At 42.3% G+C, this 20,471-nt stretch overlaps 1 protein-coding gene across 1 annotated transcript in view; it reads right to left on the bottom strand.

Annotated features, from left to right (window-relative positions):
- Positions 1 to 19,796, bottom strand: part of BMX (BMX non-receptor tyrosine kinase) — a 57,812-nt gene extending 38,016 nt beyond the window's left edge. Inside the window, exons 1-6 of the mRNA XM_028491545.1 lie at positions 19,741 to 19,796; positions 11,705 to 11,851; positions 10,769 to 10,873; positions 8,846 to 8,927; positions 4,624 to 4,743; positions 2,289 to 2,353 (exon numbers count right to left, since the gene is read on the bottom strand). Of these exons, the coding sequence (XP_028347346.1) occupies positions 2,289 to 2,353; positions 4,624 to 4,743; positions 8,846 to 8,927; positions 10,769 to 10,873; positions 11,705 to 11,851; positions 19,741 to 19,743 (522 nt within the window). The 5' untranslated portion in view covers positions 19,744 to 19,796. The remainder of the gene's footprint in view (positions 1 to 2,288; positions 2,354 to 4,623; positions 4,744 to 8,845; positions 8,928 to 10,768; positions 10,874 to 11,704; positions 11,852 to 19,740) is intronic.
- Positions 19,797 to 20,471: the final 675 nt, after the last annotated feature.

Here is a 20,471-nt window from a genome sequence, read left to right as displayed (position 1 = left end):
AGGGGAGGGAGGGAGGGTGGGGGAAGGAAGGGAGGGAGGGAGGGGGGAGGAGGGAGCGGGGAGGGGAGGAGGAAGGGGAAAGGGAGAAAGGGGGGAGGGAGGGGGAGGGAATTACTTGCCAGAGACTAGATGCCATGGTTTTGGGCTCCTAAATTATCCTCTGCTCTTAGATTTGTTTAAAATAAACTTTATTAGAGTATAATTTACATACCACATACTATAAAATTCACCCTTTGTAAGTGTGGAATTCAGTGATTTTTAGTCAATTTATCAAGTTGAGCGGTCATCACCCCAATCCCGTGTTAGCATCTTTCCATCCCTCCTGTCAGGCCTCCCGGGCCCATTTCCAGTTAGTCCCCGTTCCCGTTCTGCCCCTAGGTAACCACCAATGGACCTTTGCTTGTTCTGGACATTGGTCTTAGGGGTTTTACAGAGCCATAGTTTTCAAGCTTCAGGGCTGGAGCATGTATCCAATCCAAAAAAAGCCATATCACTGATAACAAACTAAAACCCCCAAACCTTAAAAATTCCATCAGTTTCCTAGGGCTGCCATAACAAATTACTACAATCTGGTGGTTGAAAACAACAGAAATTTATTCTCTCACAGCTCTGGAGGTCAAAAGTCCAAAATCAAGGTTTCCCTGCAAGGCTGTGGGGGAGGACCTTTGCTTGCCTCTTCCAGCTTCTGGTGGCTCTAGGCATTCTTGGCTTGTGGCATCATAAGTCCAATCTCTGCTTAGGTCTTTAAATGGCCTCCTTCTCTGTGTATCTCTCTGTGTCCCCTCCTCTTCTTATAGGGACATCAGTCATTGAATTTATGATCTATCCTAATCCAGTATGATCTCATCTTGATCCTTAACTAATTATATCTGCAAAGACCCTCTTTCCAAATGAGGTCACATTCTGAGGTTTTGGGTGGACATGAATCTGGGGAGACAAAAAGTCAACCTATGACAATAATGGATTTCTTTTTGTCCTTCATGTTGGTTTACAAAAGTTATATGGTTTTTACTTAGATAAAAAGAGAGAAGTAAGTTTCTGTGAATGTGTGCAGGTGAAAATAAGTACCCAAGACACCACAGAGCTGATGGGTGGACGGAGATGCTCCCTTACTTTCAGGTGAGCTTCCAGAAAACCACAGGGAGGCCATTTTATGTGTCTCCTGGCATTTGAGGCGGCTGACACCGACCTGGGAAGCCTAAAAGCAGGAAGTTACGGCTTTGAACCCAAGACAGCAGAGCACGAGGATAGCCTGTACTGTGAGCCACGTACAGTTTTACTAAGCAGAGCGATGAAGGTTTTGTTTGTTTTCCTGTAGGCCGACGCCACCCTTGAGTGAGGGTTGGCTGGGAGCCATCTTGAAAGGAACTCTGCCCCAGAGGAGTGAATGGACCCAGTAGAAAGTTTGAGGGCTAGAAACCGAAGAGCTAAGGGTCAAGACATTTGCTCTGTCATAAAGCTACACCCCAGGGGGAAATCCACGAAAGTGTCCTGTATGATAAAGAATCAGCATTGGAAAACTGTCTCACCCAGAGGCCACCACTACCAAATCATGATGGGAGTGGCCACGTGTGACTGTCTCTCTTTCATTAGACCCTCTCTTCCTGGGCCTCAATCCTGAAAGCGTCGGAAATCTCAGCCTCTCCATGACCTCTCCCCCAAAGCAGGCTGCCCTCCGATGCAGACTTGAGCTAAGGGAAGGGGAGGAATTTTTAACTTGAAATGACGTTTCGAGTCATGGGATTATAACTTTGGATGGATCACTTTAGAGGCTGTTCTCATGACTACTAGTAATTGGGAAATTTTATGTCATCTGAGGTAATGACATACCTCAGGGACAGAGAAGAAAGCCCACCAAGTGGCTCTGAAGGGATAATGGAGGGAAAGAATTATATTCTGCTTGTGCCCTATGGGGTCCCTTTCCTTTGCCAGGATACATACATGAGGCAGACTTAGCCATGCTAGTGGTTGGGGGGGAGGAATGTCAGCCAATAATAGCTGCCTGTTATGTGTGATGCCATCTTCAGGGCTTCTCCCACATACACCATTTTTTGTGTGTACAGGTTAGAAAAAGGCCCAGTCGTTAAATGCAAAAACCATAAAATGGTAAAATGGTTCCATGTTTGAATTTATTATTTGCTACTGCCATGGCTATTGGTGATAGGTCATGTCTTCTCTCTCTTTGCTGGGCATTCTGAATGAAGCCCATGTATTCTAGTCTTGAATTTGGCAACTCTTGGTTTATTTAGTATATCCTGACTATGAAACAAATTGAAATGTCGACTTACCACTCTGTCTGGGAAGATGGGAACTCTATGTTTTTCTTCTTTGGGTTCAATGTGCAGATCAGCGTCTGAAGAGTAAAACCAAGTAATAGCAGAAAAAACTTTAAATAAAGCACAGCAAAACACCCAGTGTTATGAATCAAAAGAGTGAACTAGATTGTGTGAGCAGTACTCCAGAGTACATGAACTTAGAACATCTGGAGTGGTTCTGTTGCTTTCCTGTATAATACCCAACTCAGATATCACTTCACCATTGATTATCAGTATCTTCCCAAGTGGATAAGAAATTCAAGGTCCTCTAAATTCTATAAACTGTTAATTTATACCACATTTCCACCTCGTATCTGAGTAACATATCTAATCTCATTGGGTAGTATCTACGACCCTAGGATTCAGAATCCATGTCTGATTCTTCCTTGATCAGCTCATACAAGATGCATAGAAGTAGCTGATTTATAAGTGAACAAACTTATCCTATGCTTCCCCCCGCCCCGTTGTTAGGATACTTGTTGGTTTTTCTTTCTACTGACACACGTAGATAGACATCCAGGTTGTGAGGGTGAAGCCATTGTATGCCTTATAAGTGGGGTCGCCATATGGTTTATTGACTCAGCTGGAACATTTCTGACAGTGATGGGTAGGCTTTGAATAATTATGCCAGGTCCCCAGCTGCAGGATGAGATTGTCCCAAACAAATTGGGGTGTACGGTCAACTTATTTATAGGCCATATATACCTTGGACAGAGGATGGTCCGTGACATTCTGGAAACAGAAGGAAGCAAAGATGCCCAGCTGTTTCCTTCCTAGTAGATGTGCCTGCGGGCTGCCTTGTAGCTCAGCAGAGCAGGAGGCCGAGGAAAGAAGTTACACTTAGGCAGACAGACAATATCACAGCTGTCTGCAAGCCATGACATCTCTACTACATTCGGTAGTTTTCTTCGGAGGCCGGCAGAGAGCCTTTGGCACCCAGGACACATGGCAGGTGCCATCCAGACAGAGCCCAGGAAGATAATCCCGAGGCAGTGCTCTCTCTGGCCTGTTTTCCTGCTCTTTCCCAGGGAGTCAGGGCCAAGTCAGAGCTGGAATCTGGCCTGCTGAGTAATAATGCTGACCATAGACAGAATCATTGGGGTAAACGATTAATGCTGTAAGGAGACATTACTCTCTGGCCCTTCACACTGGAGGGAAGATCCATGCACAGTCCATTCTGTATAGTTCATTAAATCATTACAATTCATGAGTATAAAGGGCAATGTGATCTAATTAAGATGAATAAATATTCATTGTATAATTTAATTGAGATGGGAAATACAATGAATATTTAGTCACTGATTTTGTTGTAAAATTACCCATAGTGACATTAACACGACTGTCGGGGGTCAATACTATTGTGGGGTGAATTTGAATAATATTTCACGTCCTTGTTTTACAGTTCTTGAAGTTGTTATCATGCAGCTGATCTCATTTAATTCTTTAAAGTCATTACAGTCCAAGCATATTTTGTCCAGGCTGGTAAAACTGTTACCAAAATAAGTTCTCCTTCTTATTTATCAACAACTTCATGTTGTTAAACAATGATAAACTTCTAAAATACATGACTGCTTCATGTAAGTATCCTGGTGGTAGCATGGGACCCCGTAGGGCACAAGCAGAAAACAGCATGATTCTTTCCCTCCATTAGCCCTTCAAAGCCACTCAGTGGGCTTTCTGTCCCTGGATAAAGTCTCAGGCAGATTTCCCTGGGAATATAACTCTGGATAGAGTCCGATTGCACGTAAAGCAAACCCTACACTACTTTCTGTGATGTTATTAAGAAACCAACAAACATGTACAGAATGGCGAACCACTTTAAATATATCTTTGAAAACGTGGCCATCCATCATTTTGGTATATATGGTGATTAAAAGTGTTACTTAAATTTTATCCTTGGACATATTTTTGAAAAGAATGTTGGTTTTTTAAGTTTATGATGTTAGTTTGTGAACCATGGTGATATGTTCACCACGTTCTACCCATCTGGAGTTTATCTGCAACCAGGAAGAATTTGGGGAGGAAATAAACAGCTCCTTGCTTGATTTATGATTTCCATTTAAAAATATTTCTCATGACATGAATGAATGGCAGATGTTCATATTGTTATTATTTTAAGGAAAATGACTCAACTGACCCTGGAATTAGATTTCATTTGCTAGATATCATGTTCGAAGCTGGATATTCATGATGCTGACCAATCTGGCACATCTTGTTTTCCTGAACTGGCGAGCTGTTCTGGCATTTGCCAGGTCTGCCTAAAGGGCATCGTCCACCCAGGGTCCAGCCCAACAGAGGGGTCACGTACATGCTTCCCAGAGAGTACATCCTGGGGCCGCTTTGCAACTCTGCTGGCAGCACAGGAACTTCCCGTACACGAAGAACCCACTGTGATACTTGATCAGCAGATGGGGGTTGCCCCTTATCTCTGGGGAGCAGGCAGGAAGAAAACACAGCATGAGTAAACGTTGGCCCAAGAGAAGAAACACATTCAGTAAGTGCTGTTATCATAAAACAATGAAAACCTCATTTTGCTAGCAACCAGGCTAAGAGCAAATGTTTCCCAAAGGATGTAAGTCTTTCACTCAGAAGTTAAAAAGCCAAAAAGAAAAGTCTAATCATGTTTTAGTGAGAACAACACAATAACTTATATCAGTCTTAAAAAAAGACTGCTAGAAACTACATATACGCATCAGCTTGGTGTTAGGATTTTAGAGTAGGACTAGATCTTAGCAAGTAGAAAAGAAGTTTCCACTAAACGTATACTCCCCCCGGCTTCTGCTTTTTATTTTGAAACATTTCAAATGTGTAGAAAAGTTGCAAGAATAGTGCAGTGAATGTCCATAGACCCTTCACACAGACTCACCAACTTTTAACTGTTTGCCATATTTGTTTCATCTCATTTTCTCTCTGTACATACATATTATTATTAAAAGTTTTTATCATTATTATATTTTGCTTAACCACTTGAGAGTCACAGATATCATGACCTAAATAATGTCATCCATAACTACTTGAGCATGTAACTTCTGTTAACAAGGACATTTCCTTACATAACCGTAATACAATTATCAAATTCAAGAAATTTAACACTGATACCATACTATTAATATATATTTTGTGTTCAAAAATTTTCCAGTTATTCCAATAATACCCTTTGTAATCATTCACTTTTTCTGATCGAGGATCCAATCTAGAAACACATATGGCATTTAGTTATCTAGTTTTTCTTGAGCTCGAACAGTTCCTCATCCCTTCTTGGTCTTCCGTGACTTTTGACCTGTTTCCCCTAAGGAATAAACGGTTTATGGGGCTACTTTTCTAGGAATATATGCATATTTTTGAAAACCGTGGGAATAGGGCAATGTTGAATCCAAAGAAACAAAATTCTAATATTGGAGTATAATACTGTGTCTACAACAAATTCACCTCTCTCAAAATACAGCATAGAACCCTACAAGGTCTTAGTAGAGAACAGTTCAAGAAGATTCTCCGGGTAGGGCGGGCTGGTTCTACGTGTGACTTAAACTCTTTCCTTCTTGATTTTATATTCATCTTGAGGATCGCTTATTTTGATCCCAGGAGAACTCCTGGGATCAAACTCCTGTAGCCTGACTCTGGGCTGGAATCAGGAATATTCCAAAGAGTTGATAGTCTTTTGCTTTTGGCAAAACTCTGCTTAATCCAGTGGGTTTTTCCCTGTACTGTAGATTTTCCAAATGTAATAAACTTTAATATAAAGTAAAAAACAAAACAAAACAAAAACCAAAAAAACAAACAAAACCCTTCTTTACAACCATGACTCAAGGAAGCGTTTGGGGATAATAATATCTACTTTGCTGGGTCATTGGGAGGAGATGAGCGAATGTATGTAAAGCATCCAGCACAGTGTTTGGCTCAGAGTTGGTGCTCATTGAACAGTGGGCTTTAATGATATCATCCCCTTAGTTTAACCCAGCTCAGCTTAGCTGAAAATTCTGGCATAAAAAAACTTTACCAAATATTAATGGGAAATTATTACAGAAGTCACGAAAAGCAAAAGAAGTTAAGATTACAAAACACTAGTTTCTGACCTTGGTCCCAAATGGTCATTGCAGTTCCTTGGGCACATTTCTTGCCTTCCTGCTCTGTAAGCTCCTGGTCTCCATGTACCAGGATTCCTATTATTTTCTATTACATGGATTTGGTTCCCTGGGGAACTAATTGTTTTCCAACCAAGTCCAAAAGTCCACATTGCAACGCTCCCACCATCTAATAATGACAATAAGAGGAACTCATATATTGATATGTGTATAGGACTTTACATTTACATATTTTCCCTCGCACCATCTCATTTAACCTACTCAACAACCTTGGGGGGAGCTCTTACTGTTATCATGGCTCTTACAGAGTCAGGTAAACTGAGGTGCAGAGAGATGGTGTAACTTGCTCAAGTTCACAAAGGTAGTCAGTAGCGTATTTGAGACTCGGGCCCAAGCTTTTTCTACTATATTCCAATGCCCAGATGCCAGCTTCCCTGCCATACCCCCTTCAGTTTTGATTTTTGGAAAGAAGGATACAGTTTATTCACATCTGGTCAGCTGAATTCAGAGCCATGGTAGCTGATCTCATTCACTTCTCTCTTGCTATCTATCTTCCAGCACAGAGGCTGGAAAAGCCAGATCCTGTGTTCCAGCTTCCTTTGCACACAGAGATGGCCATGAGACACAGTTCTGGCCAACGAGACGCAAGCAAAAGTTTGCAGAGGGGCTTCCGGGGAAGCTCAGAGCCTTTCTGGGAACCTCTAAGGGTGGCAGAGCAGAAATCTAGAAGGAGCCAGCGTTCCTACTGACTTCATTGAGCTGCTGCACCAGGCCTAGGTTTGCTTACCTCTGGCCGTGGCAGAGGAACAAACTTGTATTTGTTTCAGCAACTGTTTGGTGTCTTTTTACCTGCATCCCAAAGCATTATTAACTGATACAAATGGCTTACTGTGCACACGGCAGCCCTAGTGATAGGGTCTCTCTGCAGTTTATGAGGGGCTAAGAGATTCACTTCTGCTTCTCTCTCTGCTCTCCTTTTATGTTCCATATGCCTTCACATGAGCTGCCCAGGGCCCACCCAAGCCTGCCTGCCATATATAGTTCCAGAAAGACCCACACAGAACCCTAGTATGTGACAAATAGCTGCACACAGGGGGTGTCTACATAGCAACTGCCCCGGCACATCCCCCCAAAGGAGACTGAATGGGAAGCAGCATCTTAGAGCTCCTCCCGGAGGCCCCGCTATAACACAGTGGCTCATGTTTGTGTGTCGGACTCTTTAATGTATTTATGAGTCATTCATTTCTGGCTCGTGAATGCTCTAGGAAAAAAGAAATCTGATCTCCCATTTTACAGGTCAGGAAACTGAGACCCAGAGACGTTAGATGGTTTTATAGATGACACAGCAAAGCAGCACTTGTTCGCAGATTTGTCTCACTCTAAGAAGGATGCCCTTCTTACTTCAACAAGCTGGTGGCAGGTAGAGGGAGGCTTTTCTCTTACCTGGACCACTTGATTCTCCTACAGAAATAGGTTGCTAAGCCCTTTCATACAAAGGGAAAATTAAGCCCTATGAGTGAAAAAGGATGTATTTGCATTGAAGTAGAGTAGGTGGTTGTCTGAGTGGTGTAATTTGAGGTGTAGTGAGAAGAGCCCCAATCTAAAACTTAAGTAAAATCTTCCCCCATCTGAGAGCTTAATATCTGAAATTCCACCAACAGAGTCACTCGTTTGAGTGAAATATTGTCCTCACACCATTACCCACCTTTAAAATAAAAATATCATAGGGAGAAACATCATAGTACCAAATTAGTAATAATTTTCTCTCTTCTGTCAAAGGTTGTTACCAGGGCAGCCTAAGAATCACTAAATAAATGTTTCATGAAATTCCCAGTTTTGCCTGGCATTTATACTGTACTGTTTAAAAAGTTGGGTTTGGGTAATTGAACTATGTGTTCTCCGTAATTAGGTATGTGACGTTTGCCATGTCTGTTTAATTTCACTTATCTGAAAAATGGAGAACAGTAGTATTACCCCTTGCCATAGAGTTGTCAAGAGGATTACCTAAGAAAATGTTTTACAACTACTTGACAACACAGTAGCTGGCTAATGATAAGTATTAGTAAGTATTAGACATAATTTTCTGTAAATATCCAAAGTACAGTAGCTACGGGACCCAAGAGAGAGCCCCATGAGGATTTAGACTTTGCTCTGATAAAGGCAAGCACAGTGGGTGGAGAGCAGGTGGTCTGGCTTCCTCCTAGCTGTGAGGAAGGCACAATAGCCAGCTCTGTGCTGGGCAGGAAAGGGAATCCGATCCCCAGGCTTCCTCTAGGTAACAAAGAGAATGCAAAACAAGGACGAGTGCGGCACATTCTCTGAGGTTGGTAGGAAGATCAACAGATTTCTCCATTGGCGTTAGGCCCTTTTATTGCCATATCTTTCCTCCACTAAGCTTCAAAAGAGCTCAGTCAGAGACTCCCTTTGATGACATTTGTTAAAAATTACCTTTTTGTAATGCTTTCAACCACTGACTTCGGCTCTCTTCATTTGATGCATACACATAGAGAAGCCCATCTTTATAGACAATCTGGAAAGGAAAAGATTTGGTGCATTTAGATATAATTGTGTTATAGTTCACTCTGGTACAACTACAAATTTTTGTTATCCAAGAGAAACACTGAGTTTGCCTATATAATACACATTATCTCTGGAATTAGATTTTTAAAATCTAGTTATTTTTATCCTCCACCCCTCAATTTATTTTATCCCAGACATCTCTACACTTTGGAAAATTACAGCAATGATGCATCTGACAGCAGTGAACATTGAGGCCTCAGCAGGAATGCCCTGGACCATGGAGAATTATAAAAGTGTAAAATGTTCGACGTTACAGGTGTCTTAGAAATGTTCTGGTCTATCCACCAACCCAGTGCATGACTGTCTCTATAGCCCACTGGAAAATGTTTATCTGCTCTATCTTTGAATATGTTCAGGGGTAGAATGTCCTTTATTTTTGCTGTGCCATCTTTGCCAATTTCCATTCATTCTGATCATTATATGGTTCATGCTTCTATTGAGTGAAAATATGTCTCCCTGTTACTTTACTCCCTTGGGTCATGTCCCACCCTGGGAATCCCCAGTATAAATCATTTTCTATTCCTTACGATACTTGGTGAAATGTTTGAACATTCCAATGTCTTGCCCAGATCCTTCTCTAGTTTATTCAGCTTTTGTGGGTAAACAATACAGGCCATTTATTAAATACCAACTAGTTTCTGGGCTCTTTCCTAGATAATTTAACATTTTACTTCCCTTTCAAGTCTATAAAAATATATGATTATGCCCACTTTGCAAGTGAAGAAACAAACTCAGAGAGAGGTTGAGAATGTCGTCTATGGTTACACAAATATAAGCAATGGGGCTCCTTCGGTTTTTCCCAATTGGGCAATGTTCACTGACTGGATTATTTTATTTTATTTTTTGGCCACCGTTCCCTCATACTAGCACAGGGTAGTCTGACCATTGGAAGAACAGTCTGTCTGTCTCTAGAGCAGAAAGATAAGTGTTCCTGATGTAATAAAAGTAGGGCAGGTGTTAGATCAAGTCACTTCCATGGGGTACTGTAGGCACCCTCTCCATAGGAGACCAGTGTTTGAAATACTTCAGGATAAAATGCAAACTCCTTAGCGTGCTATGCAAAGCCATTCGTGATATGGCCCTGGCTACCTCTCCAGGCTCGTCTCTCACTCTTTCGTGGGGCTGCTTAATTCTAAGCACCACCCGGATTTCTCCAAACATGCCATACTGTTTCACCTACCAGGGTCTTGACATCTGCTGTTTCTTTGGTTTCGCTGCCCTTCCTGGTTTTGCTGGGCTAAACTCCCATTGTCCTTCCCAACCTGAGTGTCACCTCCAACAGGAAATCTCCCTGACCTCTTGGAGTGAGAAGTGCAGCTTCTCCTTTCTGGGACACCATGGCTACGCTGCCACCTTCGTCTTAACACTCACCTCCCTGCATTATAATGCTCTGTAAATGCCTTGGGGACAGGGATGGCATTTTATTCCTGATAGTGTGCCTAGTGCCTTGTAGCATATTGGAAATGCTCCGCAATGTTTGATGAAAGAGATCATCAGACCCCAAGGCGAGTCAGACGACTAAGGCCTACACACTCATCTCTCTTTCTCTCCCACTAGGGAAGGCAGCTTGGTGGACAGAGTTTTAGCAAACTGCCCCAATCCCATCTGGGGATGTTCCAAATTCAGAGAGAGGTTGAGAATGCTCTCTGTGGTTACACAAATATAAGCACCTGCCATCGTCTTAATGAATCATTTAGCAACATCTTTATTTATCCCCCCAATCCTGAGTTCATAATAGAAAATATTCAAAGAAGAGCCATCCATCCAAGGGAATGTTATCCCTCCCCTTACCTGAAATGGGTACTGTCTCTCCACGGGGGTCTGCTCCTCAAGATTTACTTTCTCCACACATCTGATTTTCTTAATCTCAATTGATCCTTTTCTGCTGCCTCTTTTCTGAATTAAAAGGAAAATATAAGATGCCTCACGTGATATACAGTGGTGCACAAAGAACAGAATCAAGTTAACGATACACTTAGGAGGGAGATTGGGAGATGAGATGGGCACGTGAGAATCATTCCAATTATTCCATAATAGTCAAAATCCAATGATGAGATAATATATTTTTCGAGTGTGGACATAAACTCCTCCAAAAGCAAGTCTTCAAGCAGCACTTAATTTTTTTTGATAATCTTGAAACACATTTCAGATCACCTGCCGTATGGTTAATCTATTCAGGAAAATTAAGCATCTTCATCTTGTTTCAATTTTATGACAGTATTTCAGTATTTCTACTGTGATAGAATTCTCAGCTGCACAGAAATAGTCTTATTTCCAGCATTTGTTAAGACAGGGTTTCTCATCTGCATCACTATTCGGGGCCAGATAATTCCTTGTGGTGGGGCCAGCCTGTGCACTGTAGGATGTTTAGCTGCATCCCTGGCCTCCACCCACTCGATGCCAGTAGCAAACTGCCCCTCTCCCCCAATGATGACAACCAAAAATGTCCCCGGCCATTGCCAAGTATCCTTTGGAGGGCAAAATCACCCTCAGTTGAGAACCACTGTTCTAAAGTTACAATTTGCCTTAGTAAAGTTAAGCAATGTTTGAAAATGCTTTATCTTGAATTAATTATAACTTGGCTAAGAAAAGACAATGTGATAAGTGAGTGCAAGTTGATTTTTACTGTGTTCGCTAAGAAACCTGATGTTTCCTTATATTAAGCACTTTGTGGAGACTTGAGAAAAATAAGTAGCATTAAAAACAATGAAATAAATAGGGTCTCACCATTTTGTCATATTCATAGTAGGAGAGGTTTGTTTTGGTCAAAACAAAAAGCCGCTCTTTGTAATTATTGGGTGACATTTTCTTCTTTTGCTGTGACCTTTTGAGAAGAAGTTCTTCTAGAATGGATTCTGTGTCCATATTGTCGTCCTAAATAAAATAAAATGATTACAATGAATGTTGGCAGCATCTAGCTAGGTTGTCTTTTAGCCTTCATAATTTTTATGCAACTATTTCTCATTAACGGATAATATAAATAGCTTTTTAAAATTAGATTTAACAGTATAGAGGAAAATGCAATGAAGCAGGCTCTTAAACACACGCATTCCTGCACTTTTTTCCTACTGCCTTGGCTTTGACATGTTCAAATACGTTGACATTTTTATAGCATTTTATGCATTGTACTCATCTCCCACTTTGGATCATAGATTCACCATCTTCACACTGCCTTCCAGCCCACCATGTCAAAATTCTCCTTTTTCCTTAAACATTCTATGGACATTTGTTGAATTGAATTGAATATCATCCAACTTTAAACAGTCTGAACTCCAGACAGTTCGTCATGTCTGAAGTAACTCATCAACTGAAATTTCTCTCCACTGAGGTGGCCAATTGTTGGACCAAATTATCCAAACCACTGTGAGACTCTGATATTGTTGTAAATGACACCACAGTCCCTGAACATGATCAGATCTTTAGCATAAAGGACTTGGGTATAATTTTCACCATTTCTGAGCATAAAACATTTTCAAAAGCTATCAAAAGAGATTTAAAAGAACTGAAAGAATTAGTGCTTCATAAACTAAAAACACTCTTGCTTTTTCTTCCAAAACTGCTTAAAACATTAAAAGTTAAGATATTTCTGGAAAATAAATGCATTCATTTTCTGGTTCTACTAAGACTGTTGCTTCAACCCTCTGTCTGATATCAGGTCTAGTGATGAAAAGGAATGCTAAGCAGTCGGCCACAAGAGACCACCTTCCTTATGTTCTTCTTTGCTTTGTGAAATCACATGCTTATAAGCAGTCAGATGCCCAATCATTACTATCTTTCTTTGTTTATTGATAATCTGAAGGTAATTAACTTTACTCACCTTAATTTCGATAGAGCTGAAGAAGTGTGCTTGTAGGGCTTTAACTCTCAAGCTCTAGGCAAAAAGTCACTGCTCTGAGGCACCCCACTCATTTTCCCTCTGGCTGTGCCAGGGTCATGCATTAAAAAGAAGATATTTGCATCCTATTTATCCCTTGATCAGGAAGCAGCCACACAGTCACTAACGGGCACGGCCCCAGAGTGTGATGGGCCCACTATGGTAGGAGTAGAAGAAAGGGAGACAAAGAAACGCTGCTTGGCATCGAATAAACCATGGTCAGGCCCAGCCAGCTTCCCTCCTGACATAGGCCACACCACTCTAAAAATGGGAGTCAAGCAAATCAGCTTTTATTATTTATCTACATAGATCAGGCAATTATGTATTAAAACCTCAAATGTTCTCCAAGGGCATTGTTCGTCTCCTAGGCAGAAGTAGGAGAAATCTTAGCCGTTAAATATAATAAAGTCTTGGCCACTTTTTGCTTTGAATGTTGTTTTATCTGGAAAAAAAGTATAATTCCTTTGTGAAAGGAGAATGGGTTTCTTTTTGAGCCCAATGAGTGCTATTCTCCTTGGCCACTGGTTTCTTTGTCCTGGACTCAAAGATGAGGCAGAGATCAGGACGCAGTCAACCCAGCCGGCCGTGGGAAGGCAGGGAGCACGCCCCCCTTCACCTTTGCCTCCGTGGTAACCTCTACGCACACGCCTGTTCAGATAAGATTATTTTCTACACCCGTAGTCTATGACCGGAAGAGAATTTGCTTGAAGACTTATTGAAACTCTGGAAGGTCTACTTTTTGTGAGTTAAAGTCCCCTTTGGAGGAGCCATATCATACTGGGCAGAGGTGTAGGGAAATTTTTGCCTTTTAAATTTCTCCATGAAAAAAATTAACTAACAAAGCAGAAAGAGAACACTGTGAAAACTCTTGTCAAATGTCTTTTACATCCACAGCTAAAACACTCCTCCTCAAAGCGAGTGGTAGTTGAATAGATCTGGTTAGTTGAATACAAAGTTAACTTTTCAACATTTGTTTTCAGACGCTGAATCAATTTGTAACATTAAGAGCACTGTTTTAAAAATGCAAATCCCAGGGCTTCCCTGGTGGCGCGGTGGTTGAGAGTCCGCCTGCCGAGGCAGGGGACGCGGGTTCGTGCCCCGGTCCGGAAGATCCCACATGCCGCGGAGCGGCTGGGCCCGTGAGCCGTGGCCGCTGAGCCTGCGCGTCCGGAGCCTGCGCTCCGCAGCGGGAGGGGCCGCAACAGTGAGAGAGAGGCCCGCGCGCGTACCGCAAACAAAACAAAACAAACAAACAAACAAATGCAAATCCCAATGTCCAAGGTAGAACACAGCCCTTCTCGTACTACAAGATGATACAAATGCTTCTCTGTTTATAGAACTTGCACATTCAGCACATGAAGAATGGTTTCTTGGGGAATTTTATCTAAAAAATTAATATGATGAGCCACAGAAACCAATGAAATTCACAAAGTCGCTTCTGTGTATTGAAGGGAAGGAGGACATTGAGTAGAAAGGGAGGCGCCGACTCCTCAAGGATATTCTCTAATAAATCTCCAAGAGTTTATACACGTGGTTGCATCTAATGAAATATAATTTGTCAAATTTTAACAAAAATGTTTATTCCAAATCCTGCCCTTTGTGAATCTTTTGGCTTTCATTTAAAAAATCATATGTGATATATGTTTATTCGACAAAAGCAAGAGCTACAGACAAACGAAAGAAAACTGTTAACATTCTGGTGAACATACCTTTAGACTTTTTTCAAATTACACATGCAGGTGTTTATTTTCACAAAAACGAGTTCACATGCTGTGCATACGTGTCTGTAATCTATGGTTCTCATGTCACAAACACCTGGAGCCACCTGCCTCTGAAGTCCTTCAAAGTTCCACTCCCTAAGCTGGACTCCAGAGCATCTTAAAGTTAAAGAACCCTGTTTTGATGACTGACACTTTTGTCATCTCCCGATTATTTTCTTCTGAGACAATACTTGGTTTCTGATCAAGTTTGGACCTGCCTTTCTCCTTCTATTTGCTTCTGTCCCTTCCTTGTACTTCCCTCTTCTCCTAGAGTAGCCTAGATTCTAAACTGAAGGCATTTCTATGGTGAGAACTAATTTTTAGAGATGGAACGTCTCTTGCCTTGTATTAGGACAATAAGTCAACGGGGCTCCAGGGCCACTGTTCACTCAACTGCCTGTCCAGCGACTAGCAAACTCGGCTCTGCCTACCCACATTTAAGGGAAATTCAGTTGGGAAGGTTTGTTTTTTTTTAAAAAAACTAAACAAAATAAAATTTGATCCTAAAGCTAGAAACCGGAAATCTATTTCCATAGAGAAGCTGGTGCGATTTGGCTGGACACTCATATATCACTACCTACATAGAACAGACGCATCAATTTGTTTACCAAATAGCTCAGGCTGCCTATTTCCATAAACACATGAAACTAGAAAGATTAAAGTGCAGGGGAGGCCAAAAAAAAAAAAAAAACCTGTCAGAAATCAGTATAGTATTTTCTTTTCTTTTCTTTTTGTGTTACGCGGGCCTCTCACTGCCGTGGCCTCTCCCGTTGCGGAGCACAGGTTCCGGACGCGCAGGCCCAGCGGCCACGGCTCACGGGCCCAGCCGCTCCACGGCACGTGGGATCTTCCCGGACCGGGGCACGAACCCGTGTCCCCTGCATCGGCAGGCGGACTCTCAGCCACTGCGCCACCAGGGAAGCCCAGTACAGTATTTTCTCTAAAGAAGTCAGCAACCATTGTGTAAGTTTTAAACATAAAAGGTGCATGCTGAATTAACCAGACTTGGAATCACTATGGTTACTTAGCATTTATAAGGAAATGATATCATGAGAGTTAGGAGTTCAAGCCTGCACGTCTATGCAGCACACTTGATGTTGAGCGAACAGCGTGCTTGAGTGACAATGAACGGGTTTGAGAGATAGTTTCAGTAGCTCAGGGATATGCAAGCTTGCCGTGGGCTGGTAGACTCAGAAGCCTTCAAAGAGGTGACAGGACTGTCACTCGTGCACTGTGTCACCCTGACCAAGCCCCTTCCGTGCTGTAAATGTTAGTTTTCTCACCTGTAAAATGAAACGGGTAACAGCTCTTTCACTTTATGTGACTTAAATGAGAAACTTTATGTGAAAATACTGGGCAGGCTATGGGTACCCATAATTTATTTATGAGTCAAAGAGAAAAAGGTGGAGAGAAACAGCTCAAGTTAGAGAGGAGTCCTTACTCTTTGCTACAAAAGGCCCGAGGAAGGAAAAGTTATTCTTTTTCTTAAGATAATTGAGACAGATATTATGGAAGGGAGGGCATTCAAATTGGACCTTGAAGGATGTGCGTGATCGCGGTGACGGTAATCCTGGCTAACGTTTAAGGAGGGCTCACCAAGTGCCAGGTGCTCTTTAAAGAACCTTAAAAAGATGCATTTGTTTACTGGTCACAGCCGCCCTATGGGGTAGGCCGTAAACAGCCCCATCCTGTGGGGTAAGTTGTAACAAAGCCCCCCTACGGGGTAGGTTGCAACATCTTTCCCTACTTATAGTTGGTTTACAGTATTATATTAGTTTCAGGTGTACAGCATACTGATTCAATATTTTTTTAGATTATATTCCTTTTAAAGTTATTACAAAACAATGGCTTTATTTCCCTGTGCTGCACAATATATCCTTGTTGCTTATCCATTCTTTTTTATTGAAGTAGAGTTGATTTACAATATTGTGTTAGTTTCAGGTGTAGAGCACAGTGATTCAGATATATATATATATATATACATATATATATATATTCTTTTTCAGATTCTTTTCCCATATAGGTTATTACAGAATATTGAGTAGAGTTCCCTGTGCTCTACGGTAGGTCCTTGTTGTTTATCTGTTTTATATATAGTAGCGTGTATATGTTAATCCCAAACTCCTAGTGTATCCCTCCCTGCCCTTTTCCCTTTGGTAACCATAAGTTTGTTTTCTGTGTCTGTGCCCAGCCCATATTCTTGACCACAGCGCAGATGTTAGAGAAGGATATGCCAGCTGTGTAACGCTCCTAATCAGAGAAGGCTCGAACCTAAATGTAGGAAGGCAGCCACAGGGTATCAAAGGTGGTCGGAACCCTAGAAGTCATTTTATAGATGCAACACTGATCCCTGGCAGCCTAGGTGACTTAGCCAGAACGCGACACTGTGACTAGAGAGACACCGCCCAGGGAGCCAGATTACTGGTGTCCTGCCTGGGACACTTGCCCACATCATCATGGCAATAAATACACTAAAAGAGATCTATGTGTTCAGCTAAATGTATGATAGCCTTGCTAAAGCCCGTGGTCTGGTAGAACTAGGCATAAATTCGAGCCTTACCAGATACACGCAAGGGAGCTTTTATTGGAAATAGCAGAAAGACGTGACCTATAAATAATCTTTCAGCAGGAACCTCTAAAGCAGTGTTAAATAGCAAAACTCTAGCCCACGTTTTGAAAATAGGTAAGAACATACAACCTCAGAAGTTGGAATAAATTCTAAGTGGTGCAGGAGGGGAGCAGGAGTCAAGAAGGGAAGGGAGAAAGGTATGTACAGTTAATTGGGGCCATTGGATAGCTCCCTCAATTAAAATGTATATTCCCTGACTGGCTCAGGATGGTGCCTTTAAAGCTTTATTTTTTAGAATTGAGAGATGAGGGTAGCAATTCCTTACCCCTTTATTTGATTTGGTTATCCTCCCTTACTTTACATATCATTTACCTAAGATTTTGATAGGTGTCAAGATATTAAAATAATACAAGTGGTGGGAGGGCAGTGGAGGGGGGAGGGCGGGAAGGAAAGGGAAGACACTCCAAGTGCGGACTGGGATGGGGGCTCCGAAAGCCAACATGGTGGACCTGTGGCAAACTTGACCTTCAGATATTTGCCCAAGGCCAGGCCTGCTTCTCTTCCTGCTAAATAACTGAAGAAAATATGATGGTAAGTTAAACAGGAGCAGAAAGCTTAACTCAGAATCAGGTAAAGTGGTTCAAAAATATAACTCTTAAGATGCCGGCCAAAGACAAATACCAGCTCCCCAGAACCTGACAAATCCCCGTTCCATAGGACATTGTGCAGGCGAGAGAAAGTTACAGTTGATCTCGGCATGATACGGACAGAAATCCTTTAACATTGACCCTTGATTCCAGCATTTTGAAACACCATACCTGGGTTGCTCCAAAATGAATTTATGGAAAGCACACACTTTAGGAAGCCATTTTTGCACTGAGAATGCCAATGCCTTTCCTGTTAGAGCTAAAATTTGCTTCTGGTGTGAAATTCATCTTCAGTGCCTCATAGAGCTTTGCTAAGCCCTTTCCTTCTTTTCAGCAGCCTCTTTCCTTTTGCCCAGCGCACCCCTCTGGGCACCTTCCGTAGAAGAAAAGCAAAAAGTGATCAATTCACGTCCTCATACCTCCTGCTGAATGAGTTTAACACGTAGCACTGCTAAGGATACAGGTTGGTGTGGACAAAAGCAGCAAGCTTTGGTGGGTTCAAATCCCTGCCCTGTCTCTACGCAACGCGGCATGTTACTTCACCCTGCTGAACCTCAGCTTCCCCATCTGTAAAGGGAGTAAAACAATAGCCACCTGAAAGGGTTGTGAGGAGTCGAGAGAAAATGCCTAGCACCCTAGTAGATGTTCCAGAAACCTGTACCCCTTCCCCTCATCACTCTGTAGGCAAAGTTTTTAAAAAGACCGTGGCAAAGTTTAAAAACTGGAGACCACGAGATGACCTCCACATAAGATTTTAGTCCTCACCCCCCCTCCCCCAGCCCCCTGGGGGTAGGAGATATTGGGAGGGGAAGACTCCTCACGCCTTCTCTAGCCAGCAAGCACCTGCTCCGTGGCTCTGTTACGGCCTTTCAATCCTGGGACTGGTTACCTTAAAATCAGTTTGACTGTGTATTTGTGCCACCGATTTCTAACAAATAAGTACGTGGATGTTTACTCCAAGTGTGGCCCATGGACAGGCAGTATCAGCATACCCTGGGAGCTTGTTTGCAGATCCCACCCCAGCCCTAGTGCATCAGAATCTGCATTTTACTGAGATACCCAGGTGACTTATGTGCACATGAGAGTTTGAAAAGCAATGACCTAGACCACATTATAGTTGTACTACTCTTTAAATCCAGTGAAACCATCATGGTCCGCGAGGACTTCCAAAATTCTATGTATGTGGCTGCAACTGTGTGGTTCACCTCCCTCCCATCTTTCTACCTCCATCTAGAATACCCGCAGGCCCCTGACTTAGGGAGACTTCAGGAAGCTAAGAATAAATATTTGTAGCAAAAAAACACCCCATCCTAAAGCACAGATAAATAAAAGAAGCCATGACTAACATTTCTTTGTCTTCTGGGGTGCAATTACGAAGCCAATATGAAAAGTCACAGAAGGACCTATAATGGAAAATAATCTGAAAAAGGATAGATTTATATATATGTGTGTATATATATATGTATGACTGAATCCCTTGACTGTACAGCTAAAACTAACGCAACACTCTAAATCAGCTACACTTCAATTAAAAAAGTAAATAAAGGGGAAATAAAGAAAAGTCCTCGAAGGGCAATGGCTTAAGAATAGTATGGAGAGAATCAGCAGAGGAATAGACACAAAGCTAGATCAAGCTGATGGTGATGTACACGCAACCTGACAGGTTCCCTGAACGAGATCTTGAGCTAGGAGGGAATTTCCAGTGACTCTTCTATAGCAGGCCCCCGAATGACATGGTCCCATCCAAAGCCCCGAGAGGAGCCCCAGCAATTTCACCTTCATAATTTTGCACTATTTTTCTTAAAGTACCCCCCTCCCCCCAAGTTTGTGAACTTCAGGCTCTACAACACCCAGATCCGAACCTATTTTCCTGTAGGACATGACACTGTAGAGCCACCTGCCCTTCCACGCACCATTTTGCCTGGCGCTTCTGCCCGGGTCCACGGCGGTGAGGTCGCTCTGCTCTTGTAGGGACACAGCCGCAGCTCTCCTCCTTCCAGCAGCCGCAAATTGCCTCACATTTTCCCGGCTGCTGGGTCAGAAATGGCTACATTACTCAGTGCCCCCCAAACGTTTATTGTCCTGCAAGGTCTTACACAATCCCACAGGAAACCGCGCTCAACACTTAGCCAATACTTGTTGACCTGATTGAGCGCAACAAAAACGGAGACAAAAGCATATTTCATAAAGGTTCCAACTTTGATAACTACAGCTCCTGCTTTTCCCAGGCAGCTCTCGGGGACATGTGATAACCTGTCTTTGTTTGGAGAGTTCTGCGCTGGAAAGGACGAGAAAACATCTCGGCAAAAACCCGCTTGTGACGCTGACTCCTCTCACACGAGTCAGGAAGCCATGAGGTAACGCCAGAGCGTGCAGAGAATAAGCAATGAAAACTTCTACTCAACACTGGACCCAGGGAGGTCAGAGAGGATATGAGAGAGAAGGACACAGCTTAAATTAAGAAATCCAGAAATGGAAGAGAGATGGGTTTGGCTCACGTACCATGCACCAAGAGTGCAGTGAGAGAATGTGATTATCACTTGACTGATTTATGATGAGCACTCTAATGATTTATGACATCACAACTTTTAAATTTTATTTTTTATTAAACATTTTTTTTTATTGAAGTATACTTGATTTACAA

The sequence above is a fragment of the Physeter macrocephalus genome, chromosome 7, assembly GCF_002837175.3.
Source record: "Physeter macrocephalus isolate SW-GA chromosome 7, ASM283717v5, whole genome shotgun sequence".
Lineage (NCBI taxonomy): Eukaryota > Metazoa > Chordata > Mammalia > Artiodactyla > Physeteridae > Physeter > Physeter macrocephalus.
This window is presented reverse-complemented; position numbering and strand designations above follow the sequence as displayed.